A 21651-nucleotide genomic window follows, 5' to 3' on the forward strand; every position below is an offset into this window, starting at 1 on the left:
CATGGTCAGCTCTGGGCTGTGTCTGACCGATGGAGCAGCTCTTTGGGAGTCTTGTGTCTCTCATCCAAAAAAAAAAGTCCTGCCGGGCGGTGGTGGCGCACGCCTTTAATCCCAGCACTCGGGAGGCAGAGGCAGGTGGATCTCTGTGAGTTCGAGGCCAGCCTGGGCTACCAAGTGAGTCCCAGGAAAGGCGCAAAGCTACACAGAGAAACCCTGTCTCGAAAAACCAAAAAAAGTCCTGCCTTAGTAGTGCACTCAGAGTGCTGAGCATGTCAGTATATGGTCAGACCCTCAACATTTGCTGTCCTGAGTTTTTAACCAAAAGCTATGAACTGTAAAAATGAAAAGATGGCAGCATCAGTGGCCGCCGCCGCTCAGGGTGCGAGGCTGCAGTGTGGCGCCTGACCGCGTTCTCCCCTTTCGTACCGTTTTGTCTGCTAAGAGCAGTATCCACGGGCATTGCAAGTGCAGACATGGGATTTGGCTTGGCTTTCCTGCATCTTGGTTGTTTATTTTTCTTCTTGTGGCTCATTGTCCTGACTCTTCCCTCCCCATTAACGCCCATGTGCAAATGTGGGTCCCAAGTCAGCCGTACTGAATGTTTTCTTTCTGACTCAGAGAGCTGGTTTTCCTCTTTTAAATATATATTTTTCTTCTTTTCTTTTCTTTTTTTTGAGATTATAACTAATTACATCATTTCCCCCTTTCCTTTCCTCCCTCCAAACCCTTCCATATACCACTTCTTTCTCTCTTTCAAATTCATGGCTTCTTTTTCATTAATTGTTGTTAACATGCACATATATGTGTGTGTGTGTGTATATGTATATATATGTATATGTATATACATGTCTATACGCACACACACACATATACACATATACACGTGCATATATTCTTAACTATAACTCGCTCAGTCTGTGTAGTGTTACTTTATACAGTAAGGTATGAAATATAAACTTGGGCTGATCATGTTGTATGGGATAACCAATGGTGCGTTCTTCCCGCTTTTCCTGATCTTAGTGTCCTTATTGCCTCATGCACTTTCCCCTGTCCTCTAGCATGTCTGTTATTGTTTTTTTTTTTTTAAGACAGGGGCTCGTTATGGAGCCCTGGCTACCCTGGAACTTGTTATATAAACCAGGTCGGCCTCGAATTCATGGAAGTCTGCCTGCTTCTGCTTCCCGAGTGCTGGGATTAAAGGCTTGTGCCACCATATACACTGATTCCCCTCTGGTTCACACACCTGCTGCCTTTTGGCCTAGGCTTCCCTCCGTAACGTTTGCTGCTTCGGACGGGGCTCCTGCTCTCACTATCCCACAGTGGGCAGCATTCTCATCTCCAGGAAATGTATTTCCTGCTGTGGTGCCTCGGTTAGCCCCTTCTGGTACCGCACTCAGAGGTTGTTGCCCGGCCTTGGGGATGAGTCAGGGATCGGAGGATAGTTCTCTGGGTTGATGCTGGGTCTTGTCCCATGACGGGGGAGGAAAGCAGCCATCCTGAGGCTGGTCCTCCCTTTTTTCTTCTCAGACAGAGCCTGCTTCCTGCACCGTTGCCCCACACCCACAGGGAAAGGCAGGGGAGGCAGCTGCCTGCCACCACACCTGGTCCGAGCAGCCTCCTCGAAGCTGTTTCCTGGTGTTGGCATGTATGGGTGCAGGGATGTCCTCGCTCGGCCCTAGCTGCTCTTCAGGCACAGGGTGTGACTCTGAGGGTTTCCTGGTCCCTGCTCTGTGCTCTGCAGTGTGGGACTTAGACTGTAGCTACTGTTGGGGTTGGAGATCAGGATGAGCAGCTGGCCCTGCCCTTCCTGTGGGGGCCAGGTTCCTCGATGACTCAGATGTCCAGAGGTCACATTTGCTTCTTTCCTAAGAAATTTGTCTCCACTGGAGGTGAAAGGCACTCCTGGAAAGACTGTTGGAAATGCCAAGCACAAAGAAGAAAAACATTTTGTATCCCTCAGAGACCTGCTCAGGTGGGAGTGTGTGACAGGCTGAGGGCATCCCTGGAGTTGGTGTGGACTTGTGTGCTAAATCCAGATTTTTCCACTTTGGTTGCAGATGCCCTGACTAGGGTATTCTGTTAAAAGGAGAGAGATGGCCGGGCGGTGGTGGCGCACGCCTTTAATCCCAGCACTCGGAAGGCAGAGCCAGGCGGATCTCTGTGAGTTCGAGGCCAGCCTGGTCTCCAAAGCGAGTTCCAGGAAAGGCGCAAAGCTACACAGAGAAACCCTGTCTCGAAAAACCAAAAAAAAAAAAAAAAAAAAGGAGAGAGATGATGCCAGGCCGTGGTAGCACACATTCGAGAGACAAAGATCTCTGTGAGTTCGAGGCCAGCCTGGTCTACAGAGTGAGATCCAGGACAGCCAAAGCTACACAGAGAAACTGTCTCCAAAAAAAAAAACAAAGGAGGGAGATGTTTCTAGATGAGATAAAAAGCGTGTATCCTTGTTCGGTTTCACTGCTGTGATCAACACCATGATCAAAAACAGGGAGGAAAGGGTTATCTGTCTTACAGGTCACGGTGTCACAGTCTGTCATGAAGTGGAGGAAGTCAGGGCGGGAACTTAAGTGAGGAACCAAAGCAGAGGCTCTGGAAGAACCCTGCTTCCTGCTTGCTTGCTCAGCCTGCTTTCTTAGTAACTGAAGACCACCTGCCCAGGGATGGAACCACCCACACCAATCACTAATCAAGAAAATACCCCATAGACATGCCTCAGATGGAAGCATTTTCTTTTCCTTTTAAAATCTTATGCTTCCCAGCACTTGCGAGGCAGAGGCAGGCGGATCTCTGTGAGTTCGAGGCCAGCCTGGGCTACCAAGTGAGTTCCAGGACAGGCTTCAAAGCTACACAGAGAAACCCTGTCTCGAAAAACCAAAAAAAAAAAAAAAAAAAAAAAAAAAAAATGCTGGGTGGTGGTGGTGGTGCACACCTTTGATCCCAGCATTCGGGAGGCAGAGGCAGGCAGATCTCTGAGTTCCAGGCTACCCTGGTCTACAGAGCAAGTTCCAGGACAGCCAGGGCTACACAGAGAAACCCTGTCTCGAAAAACCAAATCAAACCAAACCAAAACAAAATCTTATTTATGGTTTGAGAATTTCCCTGGTCCTCCCTGCCTTCCTCCCCATCCAACTGCATATTCGTTCTCTCTCTTAAAAAAACAAAACAAAACAAGGCACACACAAAATAAACTGTGGAGCCCAGTTTGTGTTGGACAACTACTCCTGATTATGAGGCCTACACCGGAGTCTGGTTGACTAAGTGTCATGCCACTGAAGAAAACTGACTTTACCTCTCTCTCAGAAGCTATCAGTTGCAAAGAGCCTCTTGACTAGGGGCAGGACTTCATGCCACCCCCTCCCCCTTCTCTGCTCGGGATTTTGTCTGACTTGAACTTGTGCGTGTTGTCAGCCTCTGTGAGTTCATGTGAGCACCTGACCTGCTCTGTCTGGAAAACGCCATCCCCACCACCTCGGGCTCTTGCAGTCTTTTGCCTCCTCTTCCGCGTTGATCTTTGAGGGGAGGGGTGTGGAAAAGACATTCAATTTAGGGCTAATCGCACCAATGTTGGAGGTATTTTTCTCAGTTGAGTTCCCTTCTCCCAGAGTAACCCTAAGGAGTACAGGGTGTGCCCAGAGTTTTGTATGAGAATAGGACTGAGGGTCCACTCTTTTCTTAGTAATTCCCAGCCTTGCCTCCTTCAGGACTTCCTCTCTGTCCTGGATCCCTGGGCTGTTCCTAGGCTGCTAGGGTGGGGAAAGAATAAAGAACCCAGAATTAGGCTGGGGTGTAGCTCTTGGTAGACTGCTTGCCAATCATGCTCGAAGGCACCATACAAATCAGGTGTGTTGGTAGTGGTACACATCACACTAGCACCCAGGAGGTGGAGGCAGGGGGATCAAAAGTTCAAGGTCATCCTTGGCTACATGGCAAACTGAAGGTTAGCCTGGACTATATGAGATCCTGTCTCAAAAAAGAAAACAAACAACAGAATTAAGGGCTTGTTCCCAAGATGTAGTCTACAAATTTCAGGTGCTTCTGAAATATTTTTTAATGTGTCATGTTCCTGAGGGATCTGGAGATCTGGGAGAATGGGTTCTGTCGCTGAGGAGCCTAGGGTCTTCATGGAGACAACCCCATGTCTCTGAGCCTGAGAGACAAGCTTTAGTGGGGTTGGGATCTTAGACCACAAAGGATGACAAGCCATGTCCTGTCATCCATGCACTATGTTCTTTGCTGTGAGCATCCCTTGATGTGCATAGCTTTACACATTGCAGGGTGTGGTGCTATGTAGAGTACAGATTTTGCCTGTTGAGATGCCCTGTATATTGATTGCAAAAACAGAAGATATGACTGGTATGGGAAGGCGAAGGAATGAGACTGGTAAATCCGGTCATCTCCTGTTTGGTGGTGTGGCCTTGAGGTCCTGGTGGTCAGAGGCTTCCTGCAGGTATCTCAGCAGTGGGAGGTCAGAGGTGGCTGGAAGGGCATGATGGTGCCTATGGATTTCTACCAGCACCTGGGGGATCATCACCATGTCAGGTGGAGAAGGGAACTCAGAGTTGGGAGTGGCCAGGTTCCTAGAGATCTCCTCATGACTGTGGCATCTGTGAAATCTGAAGTCTTTTCCATTTGAGGCCACATGGAGAGACCTAGTCTACAGTGGGCTGTATGGGAAAGCGGATGAGCAGCTAGCCATGCCCAAAGGACAGATCTATAGGGAACCAGGAATGAAGATCTGGAGAAAGGCTTTCCCCAAAGGCATTGGAAGTGATGGGCATGTAGAACATCTGCTCTGTAACTAGGAACCTAGTACAGATTCTTCCTGATGGTGAGGAAACTCATTGACTAACTTAGAGCATCGGAATTCCAGCCTCTCCTAGCCATCATATTAGGCTTTAGTCCGTGGCCTGACTGTTTTCTTTGAGAGGGACTCAGCTTCCCCATGCTCCAGCTTCATCTGCAGGGAGGGAACAGTGGCAGCACTCCATGGAGTGCTGGAAGAACTGGCTGCTCAGCAGAAGGGACTGGACTTGAATTGGAACTTGAACTGGGAACCAGGCAGACACTGGTTTGAGTCCAAGAGAACAATTCTTCCCAGAATGTCTGGAATCAAGTAGATGCCAAGGTTAGGTGGTAACAGGGCTGGAGAGGTCTCACTGAGTGGACAGACAGGCTGGTGACCTGGTACAAAAGTGGCTGTTCATCCTGGGGATTCTGAATGTGCATGGCTCCTATTCTATGGACTCAAGGCTAGTGTTGATCTCGGGAGGGTGCAGGGGCCTGGCTGTCACTGGACTCCTGGGACACGTATGTTTCCTAGCCGACTACAGGCCTGATGGAGAGGGGATGGCGTGTGGCTGAAGGTGTTCCTCCAGGTGGACTCACCGTAGGTGGGAGGACTCACCGTAGTTGGGAGCCGCTTCCGTAGCTCCGCACCCCTCCCGGTTTGTTGTCAGAGCCCCAGCATGACTGCTGAATTCCTGGACTTCACTTTCTGGAGTTGGGGATGGGAGAGCCCTGAGTTTTCCTGAGTTTGAGCAAATGAAAGTCAGTCCAGAGTCTCCCTTGAAGTAGGGACTGCGATGGGAGCTCTGTCAGGACCCCACTTAATGGGAGAGTGGAAAATGCCCATAAACTGGGGACAGAAGGGACAGATGCTTGTGTAGCCCCTTAGTGGAGTGGTGTCCCTCACGACCCTGAGGCGAGGTGAAGAGAGCATAGTGTCCCCTTTAGCGTGGCTGGAGAGTGAGTGAGAAGCATGTCTGTGAGGGGGCTAGCATCTGACATTGAGTATTTTTCTCTGTCACTTCCTACCTTATCTATGAGGCAGGGTTTCTCATCTGAGTCCAAAGCTTGATGATCCAGCCACTCTAGATAGCTAGCTTGGTCTACCTCCTAAGTTTTGGGGCCACCACATCTGCCTGACATTTACATGGGTGCTGCAGATCTAAACTCAGTTCTCACACAGAACAAGGCACCCACTGGGCCATCTCCTCAGCTCCATGAAGCTTTTTCTTAAAGATAGGACCTTCCTATGTAGCCTAGGCTAGCCTGAAACCCAGTATGTAGCCCAGGCTGGCCTCATTCATTTCTCCTAGTACTGCTTCTCAAGAACTGGGATTACAGGCATGTGCCATCTTGTTAAAAAAAAAAAAACAAAAAACCCCAAAAAACCTCTCACATTGCTTGGGTGAGCACAGACTGCACACCTGTCTTTTGAGCTCATGAGCATTTGGGTCTAAGGTGACCTTTGCCTTTGGGGTCTCTGCTTCCTATCCTCCAGCTCTTCTGAGGCGGCTGCAGTAAGACCAGCCGAGGATGTTACAGCAAGTAATCTGCTTCCTCCCAGCTCCACTGGGGCTCTGTGTGGCCTGGGGTGGCTGTGTTGTGGATTTCCCCTATCAGGGTGATTCTCAACTCTAGGAAGCTGGAGGCTGAGAGCCCTGTGTGTTTGGCCTGGGCCAGCCTCCCTCCCTGCCCCCTCTGAGGCAGCCTCCACAAGCAGATGGCTTTGGTTTCTCCCATGTTTTTCCAATTATGTGGAATGGGCTAAAAACAGCAGTAGCAGGGGCCTTATTTGGGAGTCGCCACTGCTGACTCTCCGAAGCCTGCAGCTCCCTCTCTGTCAGTGTCTGGGCATCCTGCTCTTGGTGGACCCCTTGCCCTGTTATTCTGACTTTTGTCACCTAGGCTTTGGGGCAGTGACTTAACCACATTCGTCCTACTGCTTAGGGTCATGATTCACCAAGCCAGAGGACTCTGTGACCAGGCAGCGCTGGCTGCAGGACCTGTTGCCGTGGGTCCCCTGGACAAGGCCTAGCAAGCAACAGACAGGAGGAGCCTAGATTTGGGTTGTTCACCCCCCTGCTGCAGCTCTGCTAGACACAGTCTCAGCATATGTTTGACTGTCAGGAGCAGGGACAAAAAGAAGGTGGGTGGAGGCTGCCGAAAGAACAGAGGGCCTCACTGTTGGGTCTCATGGGTAGGTGGAACAACTGGAGCTACTTTGACTAATCCTCATGTCTGTCCATCCATCCGTCTGTCTTTCCGTCCTTGCATCCACCCACCCAGGCAGATTAGCCAGATGGGCAGGCAGCCCTCAGCCAGGGCCAAGAATAATGGGCGTGTTTGTTCCCAGAGTCTGGCTGGCTAGTCACTTATCAGGGAAGTAGGTCAAAGGGGAAAGAAAGGAGGCCCTGTGGGGGAGTCTGCTCTGTAGCCTTGATTGGCATTGACTTTGCAGACAGAAGGCAGCTGCTGTTCTCAACCATGGACTGTGAATTTTTAATAGCAAGGAAATTGGATTGCACAGTCCTGGAGACTGCGTGGCAAGCCTGCATGCTATCATGTTGTGTTTCTGTGTGACCAGGTGTAACTGCCTCCGAGGCACACACTTTCTGAGGATCCCGTGGGATCAGCTCTGACAGCTGATCCATTTGTGTAACTGCCACCCAGCTAGAGAGGATTTTCATCACCCAGAGAAGGCCCCAAGGCCCCTACCTCTCATCTCACTGTGATTTCTTTATTTTGTGTGTTTGAGTGCTTTGCTTGCGTGTATATCTGTGTACCACATGCATGCCTGGTGCCTAAGGAAGTGGTAAGCCCCCATGTGGTTGATGGGGATCAAACCCAGGTCCTAGGCAAGAAAACAAGTGCTCTTAACCACCGGGCTAACTCTCCAGCCCCTTCACCTCAACTGTGAGGCAGGTAGCTGCCTTTCTTAGAAAGGAAAACTTTCCCTGGGGCCAGGGCGCAGCTGGCACAGTGCCATCTACCACTTGGTGCTTCCTGGCTGTGATGAACAGTGTGACAGACCGACGTGTGCCACGATCACCACTGCTTCAGTCTGTCTCCTGTTCCCCTCTGTCCTGTAGCCCAAGCCTAACTCTAGCCTTGCCCTGGGACTTACCCGAGGTCCTTTTGGTGCACTCTTTGTCTTGGAGAAAAGTTTTGGGTTTGTAGGGCCCTGACAAACTCTACCCTGGGCTCCCAGAGAGCACCAGTCCCCCCTGCTTTCTCTGGGCATGAGACTCCCTGGCCTTCTGATCTCCAGCACTTAGAAGGAACCTTGCCAGGCCCAAAGTACTCAGCTGACACTTGGGCCTCCTGCTTGTCTGCAGAGAAGTGTGTAGGTTCCAGCTCCTTCTGGCCTCCAATCCCTGTTCACTTTGTACCTCCTGTTTCCTGGAAATGGATAGTGAGTTCCTTCTGGCCATGCTGCCTGACCTCACTTCCTGTACCTGGTTAGCCATTGCTCCAGGCTTCCCTCCTGAGACCTGCTTTGGTGCTCGGTCTCCTTGGCTCCACCCTAGGCCCTATGAGGGATGGCATGTGCCTGAGGTTCTGCTCCCGACTCTGCTGTGAAGGAGGTTGGATTCAGCTCCCTCACTTCTAGCTTCCTGCTGGACCAGGGTCAGGGCCTAGGAATTGGTATACTTTGTTAAGTGTGGTGGCGAGGGCTGAGGTTCTCTCGTTGTCCCTGGGGTCTGTAGCAACCAGCTGGGATGCATCATGGGGCTTCTCTTGTCCTCTCTGTCCCACTCTCAGGAACATGGTGGGTGTTGGAGTGTGTGGGTTCTGGCCTCAATTCTTTCTCCATGGCTGTGAAGTCTCAGTTCTTTGTGCTTTATCCACTTGGGAATGTCACCTGAGATCTCGCCTCTGAACTTGTAAGCTTTATTTTATTTTATTTATTTTAGTTTTATGAGATCAGGCTGAGCTTAAACTTGTGATGATTTTTCTGCCTCTACCTCCCAAGAGCTAGGATTGCAGGTATGTACTACCATGGTTTCTTTGAACCATGTGGGCGGCTGATAGTCAACTTTGACCTAAGGAAAAAATGGTGCTTTCATATAGCTCAGTGTATTCGATTATTTGGACTCTGGCCAGCCACCGAGGGATGGCAGTAATAGTGTATCCCCAGGGTGGAGAGCACTGCCATGGCTCAGCTCTCACTGAGCCTTGTCTTCATTCACTCCTACCAGAGCTGCTTGGGCAATCTTGGGTCTGGCTTTGCTTCCCCGTGGGGAACTGTGCACAAGAGTGAGTGCATGCTCACAGCTGCAGATGGGACTAGGGTTCTGTCCACCCAGCCTGGGGCTCCCTTCAGAGTCTCCTGATGCAGAGGGCACAGCTGTCCATGAAGCTGTAGCCAGCTCCAGGAGCCGCAGGACAGCATGTGACCCATAGTAAAAATAACTATCGCTGGGGCTAGAGGTTAAGCACATGGAGTGCTCTTTCGGGAGGACCTGAGTTCAGTTCCCAGCACCCATGTCTGGCAGCTCTAAACAGCCTTTAACTCCAGGTCTAGGATATCTGATGCTGTTCTGACTTGTGGGCAACTGCACTCATACACACACACACACACACACACACACACACACACACACACACACACACACACACACCCCAAAACTAAAAAGAAAAAAAAAGAGCTACTGTTCTAGACCCAGAAAGCTTGGCTGTTTTGGAAGAACTGAGCCTTGTCCCTGGAGCAGTGTGCATTAGACACTTTCCCGACAAAAGCAGCTTAAAGAAGGGATTGTTTTGGTTCACGGTTGGTGTGCACAGTCCATCATGGCAGGAAGGGTGGTCAAGAGGCTGTGAGGCCACTGGCCATATTGCAGTCAGGAAGCAGGGAGAGGTGAATGCTGGAGCTTCGCATGCTTTCTGAGACCCCAGCTCGTGGGTCTCAAGGTGGGTCATCTTAGCTAAACCTCTCTGGAAACACTCACAGCACACCCAGAGGTGTGTCTCCCGGGTGATTCAAAACCTGTCAAGCTGACCATGAAGAGCGTTGCATGGTGAGGTGTGCCCTTCTGCAGCTAACTCTCCAAACGTTGTATAGTTTCCCTTCCCTCTGCCCTAGCCTTTAATTTGCTCATTGAAGCCATGCTTTATGTGTCACCTCTGACCTCCATGAGGGTCTCCAGGGGGAGTGTTATTGCCACAGGGAGTGGGGGTGGGGGGCCTGTGCTGGGGCTGAAATCAGGGATCTCTCCAGCTTTGAGGAGGGGACTGTTTCCACTTGAGTTCAGGTCAGCTAGCTTGTTCAGTGCTGTTCAGTAGAGAATGTGATTGGGCTCTGACCTGGGGGCTGTTTTCCTTGGAGCTTATGGTGAGCATTGGACAATATTGCTGGCGTGAGTACCCGCTTAGTGGCCGGAGGGTCATGCATGGTAGAGAGCGAAAGCAGACATATAGCTGAGAACCAGTGAGGAACTGTTACTGGGAAATGGAGGAGGAAGGGGCACACCTGCACGAGGCCTAAGATTGGCTTTGACTTGTCCCTCTCTGGCCACTCTGTGCTCCTGGGCAGCAAGTGACTTAGTCCAGAACTCTGCACTCAGCCCAGAACTCAGGCCTGATGTCTGCTGGGCCATCCCCGATGAACTAAGACTTCCTGTGCCTGCTTATTGTGCTCCTTAGGGTGAGCCAGGCAGGCAGGCAGTCACTTGGGTCTTGGGTTATGAGCAGAGCCCAAGACAGGCCCGGCCATTTCCTTTGGGCCTGTGACCCTGTGGTCATTAGGCGGGGTTTCCCAGGCCAAGGTACTGGGCTGCGGTCTTGGCATTTGTCTAACCACTTACCCCCCAGGGGGCAGTGGAGAAACTTAATCAATTGCTAAAAAAACAAAAAGAATCTGGCTACCCGCCAGTTTGGGAAGCCGCAGGGCCAGGCTGTTTGCGGCCTTTCAGACAGCAGAGTGAAGGCAGACCTGCTAGCTCTCCTAGCTGCCCACGCAGCTTCAGGCCTAGGGGTAAGGAACAAGCAGGCCATGCCTGCTGTGAGGGCAGCTGAGGAGACCAGGACAGGAGTCACGGGGACAGAGAAGGGTTGGATCTCCGCTGTCCTCCGATCTCAGCTTTCTGTCTTGATGAGAAAGAAGCTGGCAGGCGGCAGGGCAGAGCCACAGGGGTCATGGATACCTCCCAGACTGTGTGGAGCCTCACCGAGGGGCCAGGGCCCTTCAGGGGCAGCCTGTGACCTTGGGTTTGTGGTGGACTGTGTGGGAGGGTTGGTTGTGAGGTAGCCAGGGTTCTGCCTGGGGGACCTGCCTTCTCTTTTGTATTAATTGGGTCTTGCATCGCCAAGATGGATGATTATTTTGCTTGTTGTAGAGAGAAAAAACCTTGTCTTGGGGATAAATTAGCTTTTCAGTTCCCACATATCCAATAAGTTGCCAGTGGATCTACTCCCAGGCTTCAACAAAGGCCACCGAAGACCATGGGGCTACATTTCTAGGTTATGGCTGTGATTTTTGGCCTCATCTGGCCTTTGATCTTGTTCTTCCCTTTATATGAGACCCCAGAGTTACACCCACCTGTCCCCAGCCCTGCCTCTAGGACTTTCACTTCTTGAGTGGCTCCAGGGAAAAAAGCCTTACCTGCCTCTTAGGTAGAGACCTTTCCCAGGCTCTACCTGATCCCAGTTCAGAAGCCTTTTTTCTCATATAAGGAAAAAATGATGTTTACTACAGAAAAGAAACCATCAATATAAACCAGAGAGACAATTTAAAAAGTATTATTTATGTGTATGAGTGTTTTTCCTACATGTGTGTGTACCATGTGCATGCCCGGTGCCTGCAGAGACCTGAAGAAGGTGTCTGATCCCCTGGAACTAGAGCTACAGGTGTTTGTGGGCCACCATGTGGGTGCTGGGAACTGAATCCAGGTCTGCTGCAAGAGCAGCCGGTACTCCTGACTGCCGAGCAGTCTCTCCAGCCTGGTAAACAGGAACATTTAAATGATTCAGAATCCTGCCGCCTGGACGAGGCTGCTTGGAACAGGCCCACGTTTTCTTCTTTTTCTCTACCAAGTTTTTATTGGGTATTTATTATTTTATCTATTTTTCTGTGTGTACATGTGGAGGTCAGAGGACAACTGAAAGGAGTTGATAAGCTCCACCACGTGGGGCCTGGAGATTGCTCTCGGTCACCAGGCTTGGCTGCAGGCACCTTCACACACGGAGCCATCTGCCTGGCATGGTTTTCACCCCTTCCACGTGTTGTATGTTCAAGTCCAAGTGCACATTGGTTCATGGTGTATGTAAGTAAGTAAGTAACCTTACTCACAGTTCAAGAGTGTTTCCTGCATCCATAACTCTTCTCCACGGCCTGGTGTTCTGTGCCTGGGTAACACCTGGAGCCATGAATGACCCCTGTGATGTAAAATGAACTTCCTTCCTTCCTCCCTTCCTCCCTTCTTCCTCCCTTCCTCCCTTCCTCCCTTCCTCCCTTCCTCCCTTCCTCTCTCTGTTCTTGTTAAAAGATTTTATTTTATGTGTATGAGTGTTTGCCTGCGTGGATGTACACCATGTGTGTTCACTGATGCTGGAGGCCAGAAGATGGCATCAGGACCCCTGGAACTGGAGTGACAGATCCTTGTGATCTGCCATGTGGATTCTGGGAACTGAGCACAGACCAACAGGTGCTCATACCTGCTGAACCATCTCCAGCCTCTGCTTTTACTTTACTTTTTATTGTATAAGTATGTGCCCATGTATACCATGGCACCCATGGGGCAGCTTTGTTCTCTCCTTCCTCATTTGCACGGGTTCCAGGAATTGAACTCAGGTCTTTAGGCTTGTTTATCAAGTGCTTTTTAGCCACTGTGCCGTCTTGCTTGCCCCAACTCATACTCCTTTTACAAGGATTAGCGCTCCCCAGCCATGGGCCACAGGACTCCCTGCAGGTTTCCCTACAGCTGAGAGCTCAGGATGATATTTGCTTTTTACCACAGATAATAACAAAATTAGAAAAATTATGCTCTGTGACAGGTGGGATGATGATAAAGCTCGGTCGGCAATGTTCACGAGTGAGATTTTGTTTGTGTGCCGCCGCGCACTGTCCATGACTAGACTCTTTCCTTGAGATGTTTGGCTCTCCCTGGTCCCTAGTGGAAACTATTTTCCAACCTTATTAGAGAACCCCAGATCAGCCCTGTGGTCCTCAGAGCTTGTTTCCTTCTAGGCTTTTGTTTGAGGGCGGCAGTCTGTCCTGCTGTCTGTGTCTGTGGTCGGAACCCTACTGCATGCACAGTGTGCTGTTTGCTTGTGGCTTCCTTAAGGACAGGCTGGGTTTGGAGCTGCCTGGTGCCCTGTGTGTGGTGGGTCCTCGGCGGAGTGTGGCCCGAGGGAGGCCCCCCTCTCCTCGTAGCAAATGTGCTGAACTCAGCTTATATTTAACAGCCTGTACTGCCCACCCGTGCTTCCCAGTGATCACTGTGTCATTGTACAGCTGTCCCTTCTACTTGGAGTTCCCTCTTTCCAACATGGCCCTAACCCTCCTCCTGGAGCTTCCTCCCACAGCACCTTGTGTGTGACCTAGTTTGGACACCGTGCCTCTTTTGAGGTAATCAGATGAAGCAAAGGCATGGGGGGTCCACAGAGCAGTATCCACCTATGAGGAGAGTCGTAGAGACACACAGGGCAGTCAGCTGTGCGAAAGCTGGAGACAGGGATCAGAGTGATTGGCAGTGAACCAAGGAACGCTAAGTATTTCCGGCAACACCAGGAGCTGAAGGAAGCAGGAAGGACCCTCCCTTGGAGCCCAGGGAGAGAGCTGGCCTTGTTGCACCTGGACTCTTGACTTCTGAACCCTAGATCTGGGAAAGAATAAACTATTAAAATCGTGGGTTAGGGTGTGAAGGCTGTGCCCTGTGCTGGCACCTGGCCTGCAGTGGGAATGCTCCCTCCTGTGTCCTGTATGTCCCTGGAGGAAGTAGAGAAGCCAGGTGTCCACACAGCTAGGTGTAGTGGTTGTCAGTGCCTCAGAGAGGGGAAGGTTTCACTTCGAGTAAAGGGCCTTCACCAATCCTCGCCACTTGAGTGGAAAGAAAGATCATTTTAAAAAGCAAGCATTTGGTCAAACGTTTAGTTTCTAAACTGTTTGCTTCCTGGATGTTTAAACAAACATCATTTGTAGGCAGGCCTCTCCTCTTCATGGCCAGCACTGTCCCTTGTCCACTTGGCCCACCCCAGGTCTGCAGCACCAGGGGTTTTGTTATGACCTCACTTCTGCAGATCCTTCTCAGAGGCCAGCCATGGGTACCAGCCTCAGCACACGTTGGTGGGAGGTTCCTCTGCAGCTGCCCTTTGCTGGCCTGACCTTGGCCAGAGCCTTCCATTACTAGCCCTATGGAGGAAGCCTGTGCACTGAGCCCAGCCCTCACACCTTGGGTACATGGCTGGGATGTGGCCCTGTCTCGGACACCCCTGTTACGGCTTCTGTATTTTTCTTGGCCAAACTAAAAATGCCTCAGATCGCTGTATAGCCCTGGGGTTCCAGAGGATCCCTGCTCGTCATGATGGAGTCACTTAACAGCCATGGGTTTAGCTCAGCAATGAACTTAATTCACAGTCTTTCTCGGGTGGCTGGGAGGATCCCTGTTGCTGGGTGTGCTTTCAGACCTTGTGTTGACTTAACTCTCAGAGGGCTAGGTCCTGTGTGGAGTCCTTGGGGGCACTCTGCTGGACTTTCCAGTGTGATGGCGGAGGCTCCTGAGCCAGAGGGCAGCCCCTCAAACCCCACAGCCAGGCTCCTTACCCTCCCCCTCCCTAATTGTGTTTCCTGCCTACAGTTTGAGACTGTTGGTTCTTGTCTGTCTTGTTCACTCTCTGGTCTCTGTTCTGTGACCCGGGGAGTGTGAAGGGGCGCACGAGTCTGCTTTTCCCACCTCTTCCTCTGCCATAGCTGGTCTAGGTCAGGGGACAGTTGGCATACACTGCCTGTCCCATACAGGGGCCCTGAGAGTTAGAGCCCTTCCTGGCCCTTCTTGGGTATCTTCTACAATCAAACAGCTGTAACACGAATCCTAATTGGTCTTAATAATTAAAAACCCAGACTCAGACATTGGGGTAAAAGCTGAAAGATCAGAGCAGCAGAGCAGCCAGCCACTTGAGAGACTTCTTATCTCGTCAAAATCCTCAGCCTGAAAGAGACTGAGCTCCTGACTCCTCCCACCTTATATTCCTCTCTCCACCCAGCCATGTCACTTCCTGTCTCGACCTCACTAGTGCTGGGATCAAAGGTGTGTGCCACCACTGCCTGGCTCTGTTTCTCTTTTAGACTGGATCAATCTTGGGTAGCCCAGGGTGGCCTTGAACTCAGAGAGATCTGTCTGCCTCTTGAGTTCTGAGATTAAAGGTGTGTGCTGCCACTGCCCGGCCTCTATGGCTAACTAGTGGCTGGCTTTGCCCACTGATCTTCAGGCAGGCTTTATTTGTTAGAGCACTAACAAAACATCACCACAGACATCTCTTACCCGTCGTGTTGACAAAGCCTCGTGACACCTGCCTCAGTGTTAGAGCCAGAGAGTGACTCAGGCGCCGCCTGGCCGATGAAGAAATAAGCTCAGAGAGTGGTCCTTGCCAGATGCTCACACCGGGTGGGTTCTGCCCCAGGGCTGCATCTCCTTGCAGGGTTGACCCCTGTTCTGGACGCAACCTAGTTCAAAAGGGCCCATCCCAGTCCCTGTGAGACTGTGGGGTGGACACACTGTCAGTCGTCCAAAAGATCAGAAGGTGGTGTGTAGCCTGGGCCTTGAAGGACAGGTCAGCAGTTAACAGAACATGTTGGGAATGGAACCCAGAGGAGGAAAATCTATTGAAATTCCAAATTCTGCTCTTTCCCTCTCAACATGTGCCTTTCTTAGGCAGCGTGGATTTGGGTCTCTGTTCCTGTTGGGCTCTTAGGACTCTTACAAGTGCTACTTCTTCATCTGGTGCCTCAGTTTCCCCAGCCCTACATAGGAAACTCTTGCATTTGCTCCCTTTAGTGAGGGAATCAAAGCAGGTGTCCTGACCCTGGGGGACATTGAACAGACCAGCACGGGTGCAGGCAGCTTTCTGCTGTTGGAGAGCTACGTGGTCAGCCATGGCTGATCCTGGCTGTTGGCTTCAGAACTGGTGTGTGAGGGAGGTCCCAGCTACTGTCTCTGCTGCAAAATGCTTCTTAACTGTAGGTGGGTGGCCCTGTGACACCGGAAGTCATCTTTGGCGCTGACGTTCTTGGTTCTGTGGATACTTGAGAACAGTAAGAGGCGGCTCTGGGAGCGAGCTGTATCCTGACCCAAGTAGCATTGGGAAGCGTTGGTGTCAGAGTTGAAGTCATACTTTGGTCCCCAAGGCTGCATGAGGCACTGTGGGTATCTCCTGAGATGCTTTGCTAGCCCAGCATGGAGGGTTGGGACAGAGGCAGATGTCCATCCTGCTCTGCCAGGTTGCTGGGGTGGCCACGTCATCCCCTTTCTCAGGTGTGTGTCCTAGTATTGACTCTTTTCCCCCACCTCAAGACAATGACTCACTATGTAGCTCTGGCTATCCTGGAACACACTGTGTAGGCCAAGCTGACCTGGAACTCACAGAGATCCACCTACCTCTGCCTTCTAAGTGCTGGGATTAAAGGTGTTCCTACCACTCCAGGCCTTTTACTATTAACTCTTTCTTTTTTTTTTTTTTTTTGGTTTTTCAAGACAGGGTTTCTCTGTGTGGCTTTGCACCTTTCCTAGAACTCACTTTGGAGACCAGGCTGGCCTCAAACTCACAGAGATCCACCTGCCTCTGCCTCCTGAGTGCTGGGATTAAAGGCGTGCTCCACCACCGCCCGGCAACTTTTTTTTTAAAAAATTAATTATTACTATTTTTAATGTGCATTAGTGTTTTGCCTGCATACATGTCTGTGTGAGGGTGTCAGATCCCCAGGACAGTTGTGAGCTTCTGTGTGGGTGCTGGGAATTGAACGCAGGTCCTCTGCAAGAGCAGTCAGTGCTCTTAACCACTGAGCCATCTCTCCAGCCCCCATTGTATTGACTCTTCAGGTGTGGTTTCAGCTCAGGCTCTGGGGAATGGAGCTTGTGAGGGGGCATACTGTTGGTTCAGAAGAAACTCTAGCAGCCACTTGACCCCCAAACCTGGCTGTAAAGACCTGAGCATCACCAAGCAGCCAGAGTAGTTAGGGATGGTTTTGGGAGTACGCTCCAGCCGGGCGGTGGTGGCGCACGCCTTTAATCCCAGCACTTGGGAGGCAGAGGCAGGCAGATCTTTGTGAGTTCGAGGCCAGCCTGGTTTACAGAGTGAGATCCAGGAAAGGCGCAAAGCTACACAGAGAAACCCTGTCTCGAAAAACCTAAAAAAAAAGAAAAGAAAAGGGAGTACGCTCCTGCTAATATACCTGAGGCTCTCTGCACTGAGCCCAAGACCCCACAGTGTCACAGCAGCCGGGGAGGCCTGGGTTTCACAGCTTCTCCACTGCCCACAGGTCCTCAGTGTCTAGTGCCAAGTTGACTTTGGACAACTCACAGTGACTCCGAAATATATTGAAAGTATATCCCTTGCCTGTCTCCTGTGGGACCCCTGTCTATAGACCCTGTTTATAAAGCACCCTTTCTCAAGGCCCTGTGGGAGGAACTTGTGGGTTTGGTCTGGGCTCAGGTGAGAAGATGCCTGGCCTCGGAGGTGTTTTTGTCTCTCCCTCAGTTGCCTGGTGTGCCAAGTGGTCTTTCATTTGGTGTCCCTGCTTGTGCAGCCGGTGTCCAGGGGGATGTCTGAGCTTTGGAGTCAGGATCCCTCCATCCCAGCACTGTGTATGTCAGAACTGGGTCACTTGACACAGATTCCTGGCCCTGGGTTACAGAGCAAGACAGGGGCATCTGCTTGAAGCTGTTTTGTAGGTGGATAGAGGAGGAGACTGGGACAGGCGATTGGGGTCTGGAGCCCTGTGCTACCAGTGGGATTTTTCACAGAGGCAGGTTTATGGTCAGGAGAGAGCTGGCAAAAACAGCTCTCACACTGGAGAAAGCCAGGTGGCCTGCTTAGAGGTTATTCAACCTCTCTGTGCTTCAGCGTTATCTTCTGTCAAGCAGGAAGACACAGTGTCAGCCTCACAGAGCTCCTCAGCCACTGTTGTGGTCTAGGGGCCTGACTGAGAACATGCCTAGATAACTCCAACGTTAGTCCAGGCTCCTGAGCTGCCTCAGCCATGGCGACTGACCCTCTGATCTCATTGCTTATGTCTCCGTAGGGGCTGAGGAAGTACTGCTGCTGGCCCGGAGGACGGACCTGAGAAGGATCTCTCTGGACACACCTGACTTCACAGACATAGTGCTGCAGGTGGGCGACATCCGGCATGCCATTGCCATCGACTATGACCCGCTGGAGGGCTACGTGTACTGGACAGATGATGAGGTGCGGGCTATCCGCAGGGCGTATCTGGATGGGTCAGGCGCACAGACACTTGTGAACACTGAGATCAATGATCCTGATGGCATTGCTGTGGACTGGGTCGCCAGGAACCTCTACTGGACAGATACAGGCACGGACCGAATTGAGGTGACTCGCCTCAATGGCACCTCCAGAAAGATCCTGGTGTCTGAGGACCTGGACGAACCTCGGGCCATTGTGTTGCACCCTGTGATGGGGTAAGGCTGGGACTATAGGTGGGTTCTGGGGCATTCTCCTGCACCCCAACCACTGAGGTATGCTTGTTAATATGCAGAGTCAGTGAACAGGGCAGGTTTGAAAAGAACGTTTCTCGGACAAGTTCCCAGTGCTGCTGCTGCAGCTGATCCTTGAGTTTGAGGAGCTTGGGCACAGGCCGTCCGTCGGGCAGTGGGTGGGAAAGCCTGGAGGGCTGGGCAGTGGTTCGGTTGGTAAGGTTCCTGCTTGTAAGCATAAGGACCCAAGTTGATCCCTAGAGTCCACGTTAAAGAACAAACACCACCAAGCTCGGTAGATTCCTCAGCAGGTAAGTACCTACTGTGCAGATAGGAGGATATGTTTGGATCCCCAGAAACCATATAAATACCAAGTGGACATGGCTGGGATGGAGTTGCTGAGACCCCAGCATCTGTGCCTGGTGCTGAAGGGGGCTCTTGAGCTAGAACTGAGCAGGCTGTGATGGGGAGGGTGCCGTGGAGCTCTGGGGGTGATGTTGGGGTGGGACTGCGAAGACTCTCTGCTTGGTGCAGGGTGTGAACCTGCCCTGAAGGACAGGGCCTGGTCTGGAGTAGTGGCTGCAGTCTTCTGAACACTTTAAGCACCAGGTGTGTTTCCCCTTTGGTGGTGAGGGACCAGAGCGTAGCAGGTACTGCAGATGCCAACAGGTGCTGGTGCCAGGGCTGTATCCTGCCTACCTGTGGGGCCTTGTAAGCCGGAGAGGTTGGAGGGGTTGTGTGGGTGGGTCCAGAAGAGGTGGGTAGCACGGCCTTGGGGCCAGCAGCTGATAGCAGGGCCTGGAGGAAGGTTCAAGGCTGCAGTAGTCCTTCAGTGACCCTGGGCCCAATAGTAGGCAGAAGAATTTGCTCTGTGGTAGTGGCCAAAGAGCAGTGATGTTCCTGAAGAGAATGGATACAAGGAGCAGTGGGGTAACTGAAGCTCTCGGGGTGAGGAGGCAGTCTGGTGGTCAGCTGAGGTGATGGGTCAAGAAGCTTAGGACTTAATCCCAGCTCCACCACCATGAACTCAATGGGGTCACAGCCCCATGGGCCACGGTGTTCTCCTGTGTGAAATGAGGTGGGAAGCAGATGCCAGGGTCTTTACCAGCCCGTGACTTCCAAGACTGAGGATCCAGGGAAATGGGACAGCCAGTGAAGTGTGTATGACCCCAGGTCCAGGAAGAGTATTTCAGATGGAGGGGACCAGGAGGATGGTCGAGGTGGCAGGAGACAGGGCTGTGTCCTGAGTGCCTTAGATTTTCTTGCATTAAAACTTCTGTCCCCACCAGGAGGTGGTGGCACACACCTTTGATCCCAGCACTTGGGAGGCAGAGGCAGGCGGATGTCTGTGAGTTCGAGGTCAGCCTGGTAGATATAGCTAGTTCTAAGACAGCCAAGGCTACACAAAGAACTCTGTCTCAGAAAAAACCAAAAACCAAAACAAAACAAAAAGACAAATCCAAAACAAGCAAACAAAAAAACTTCTGTCCTCTGCTGCCCTTCAGCTTTTTCCTTGGGTTGAGAACAGGTCACACATCCTGAGGCCATGGGAGCTCTTGCTGTTAGAGCAGGCTCCCCACTGCCCTCCTCCCTGATGCTCTGACCCCTAGCACATAGTTCAGGGACAAGACTGCCCAAGACCCTCTGCAGGGTCACTTCCAGAGCTTTCCTATGGGGGGAAACTGAGCCTACAGCCCCTGTAGCCCATTGCTGGCCTGTGCTGTGGGGGTGTCCTGATGTTCCCATCGAGCTGTGTTCACCAGCAAGCTGGAGGGGGTGTGGCCCTCAGAATTGGGGTACATGAGGAGCAGAACAGACACCATCATGTTCATTTGCTTTTTCTCTAGCCTCATGTACTGGACAGATTGGGGGGAAAACCCCAAAATTGAATGTGCCAACCTGGATGGGCGAGACCGGCATGTCCTGGTGAACACCTCCCTTGGGTGGCCCAACGGACTGGCTCTGGACCTGCAGGAGGGCAAGCTATACTGGGGGGATGCCAAGACTGATAAAATCGAGGTGAGTGAAGCCTGTGGGGCCGAGTGTGCCTGGCGGAGCCACTCCATATAGGGCAGTATGTGATAGACTCTTCTTTGTTGTCCCCGAGCCCAAAGTGTCATGCAGAGGCCGGGCCTGGACACCCTGCAGCCTGTCCCGTGTGTTTACCATAGATGACTGTGCCCTGCTATATGGCCGCATGGAATCCTCAAAGAAATAACTTTTGATGGGTTTGGGGATATGGCTCAGTTGATACAGTGCTTACCCAGCATGCAGGGAGCCCTGGGTTCAGTCCCCATGACCACACACATGGGGTATGGTAGCACATGTCTATAAAGTGAGCACTCAGGAGATGAAGGCAGGAGGGTCAGGAGTTCAGGGTCATCCTCAACTGTATAGTAAGTTTGAGCACCTGGGATATTAGAGAACCTGTCTTAAAATAAATAAATAAGTAAAACCAAAGCAAACAAAAATGACTGTGGTTGCACATGTCTTTAATTCTAGCACATGGAAAGCAGAGGCAGCGGGACGGATCTCTGAGACTGAGGCCTGTCTAGTCTATATAGTGAGTTCCAGGCAAGCCAGGGCTGCGTAGTGAGTCCCATCCTCTGGGGCTGGCTGATGGTTTAGTGGGGAAAGTGGTTGCCGCCAAGCTTGACAACGTGAGTTCGATGCTTGGAACCCACATGCTGGAAGAAGAGAACCGACTCCTGAAAGTTGTGTTTTACTTCCACATATGAGCTGTGTCACACATATGGATCCTCCGCCCTTTCTCACACACACACACACACACACACACACACACACACACACACACACACACACACACAGTTTTAAAAGTTAAATATGCAAACTCTTAAAAAATGGTCTCTGATGATTTGTTCTGTCAGTCTGAGGAGGTCTCTGCTGGCTTTGAAGCAGGAGGCAGGAGGATTGGCATGAGTGTGAGATCAGCCTGAGTTACATGCTGAGTCCTAGGTCTGCTTGGGCTACGTAGTAGGATCCTGTGTCAAAACAAAACAACCGAAAATACTGGTCCTCAGGTATCCTCCGGGTGGCTGAAGACGTAAAACTGTGTTGGAAACGGTGACTCACTGCTGACTCACCGCTGAGTGTGGCGGGCTGGCCCCCAGCGGCCGGAGGCGGTGGACACGCCGTCTCCTCGTCTCCTCATCTGCCTGTGTGCCTTGGCAGAGCGCTTTTGATGGCTCTCGGGGACAGG

General features: G+C 51.5%; 1 protein-coding gene across 1 annotated transcript in view; it reads left to right on the forward strand.

The window, feature by feature from the left end:
• The window catches only part of Lrp5 (LDL receptor related protein 5), a 112500-nt gene that overhangs the window by 46584 nt on the left and 44265 nt on the right, over positions 1-21651 (forward strand). The window contains exons 6-7 of the mRNA XM_052762512.1: positions 18020-18416; positions 20279-20450. Of these exons, the coding sequence (XP_052618472.1) occupies positions 18020-18416; positions 20279-20450 (569 nt within the window). The remainder of the gene's footprint in view (positions 1-18019; positions 18417-20278; positions 20451-21651) is intronic.

The sequence above is a fragment of the Peromyscus californicus genome, unplaced genomic scaffold (assembly GCF_007827085.1).
Source record: "Peromyscus californicus insignis strain IS unplaced genomic scaffold, ASM782708v3 Scaffold_4__1_contigs__length_199733344, whole genome shotgun sequence".
Taxonomy (NCBI): domain Eukaryota; kingdom Metazoa; phylum Chordata; class Mammalia; order Rodentia; family Cricetidae; genus Peromyscus; species Peromyscus californicus.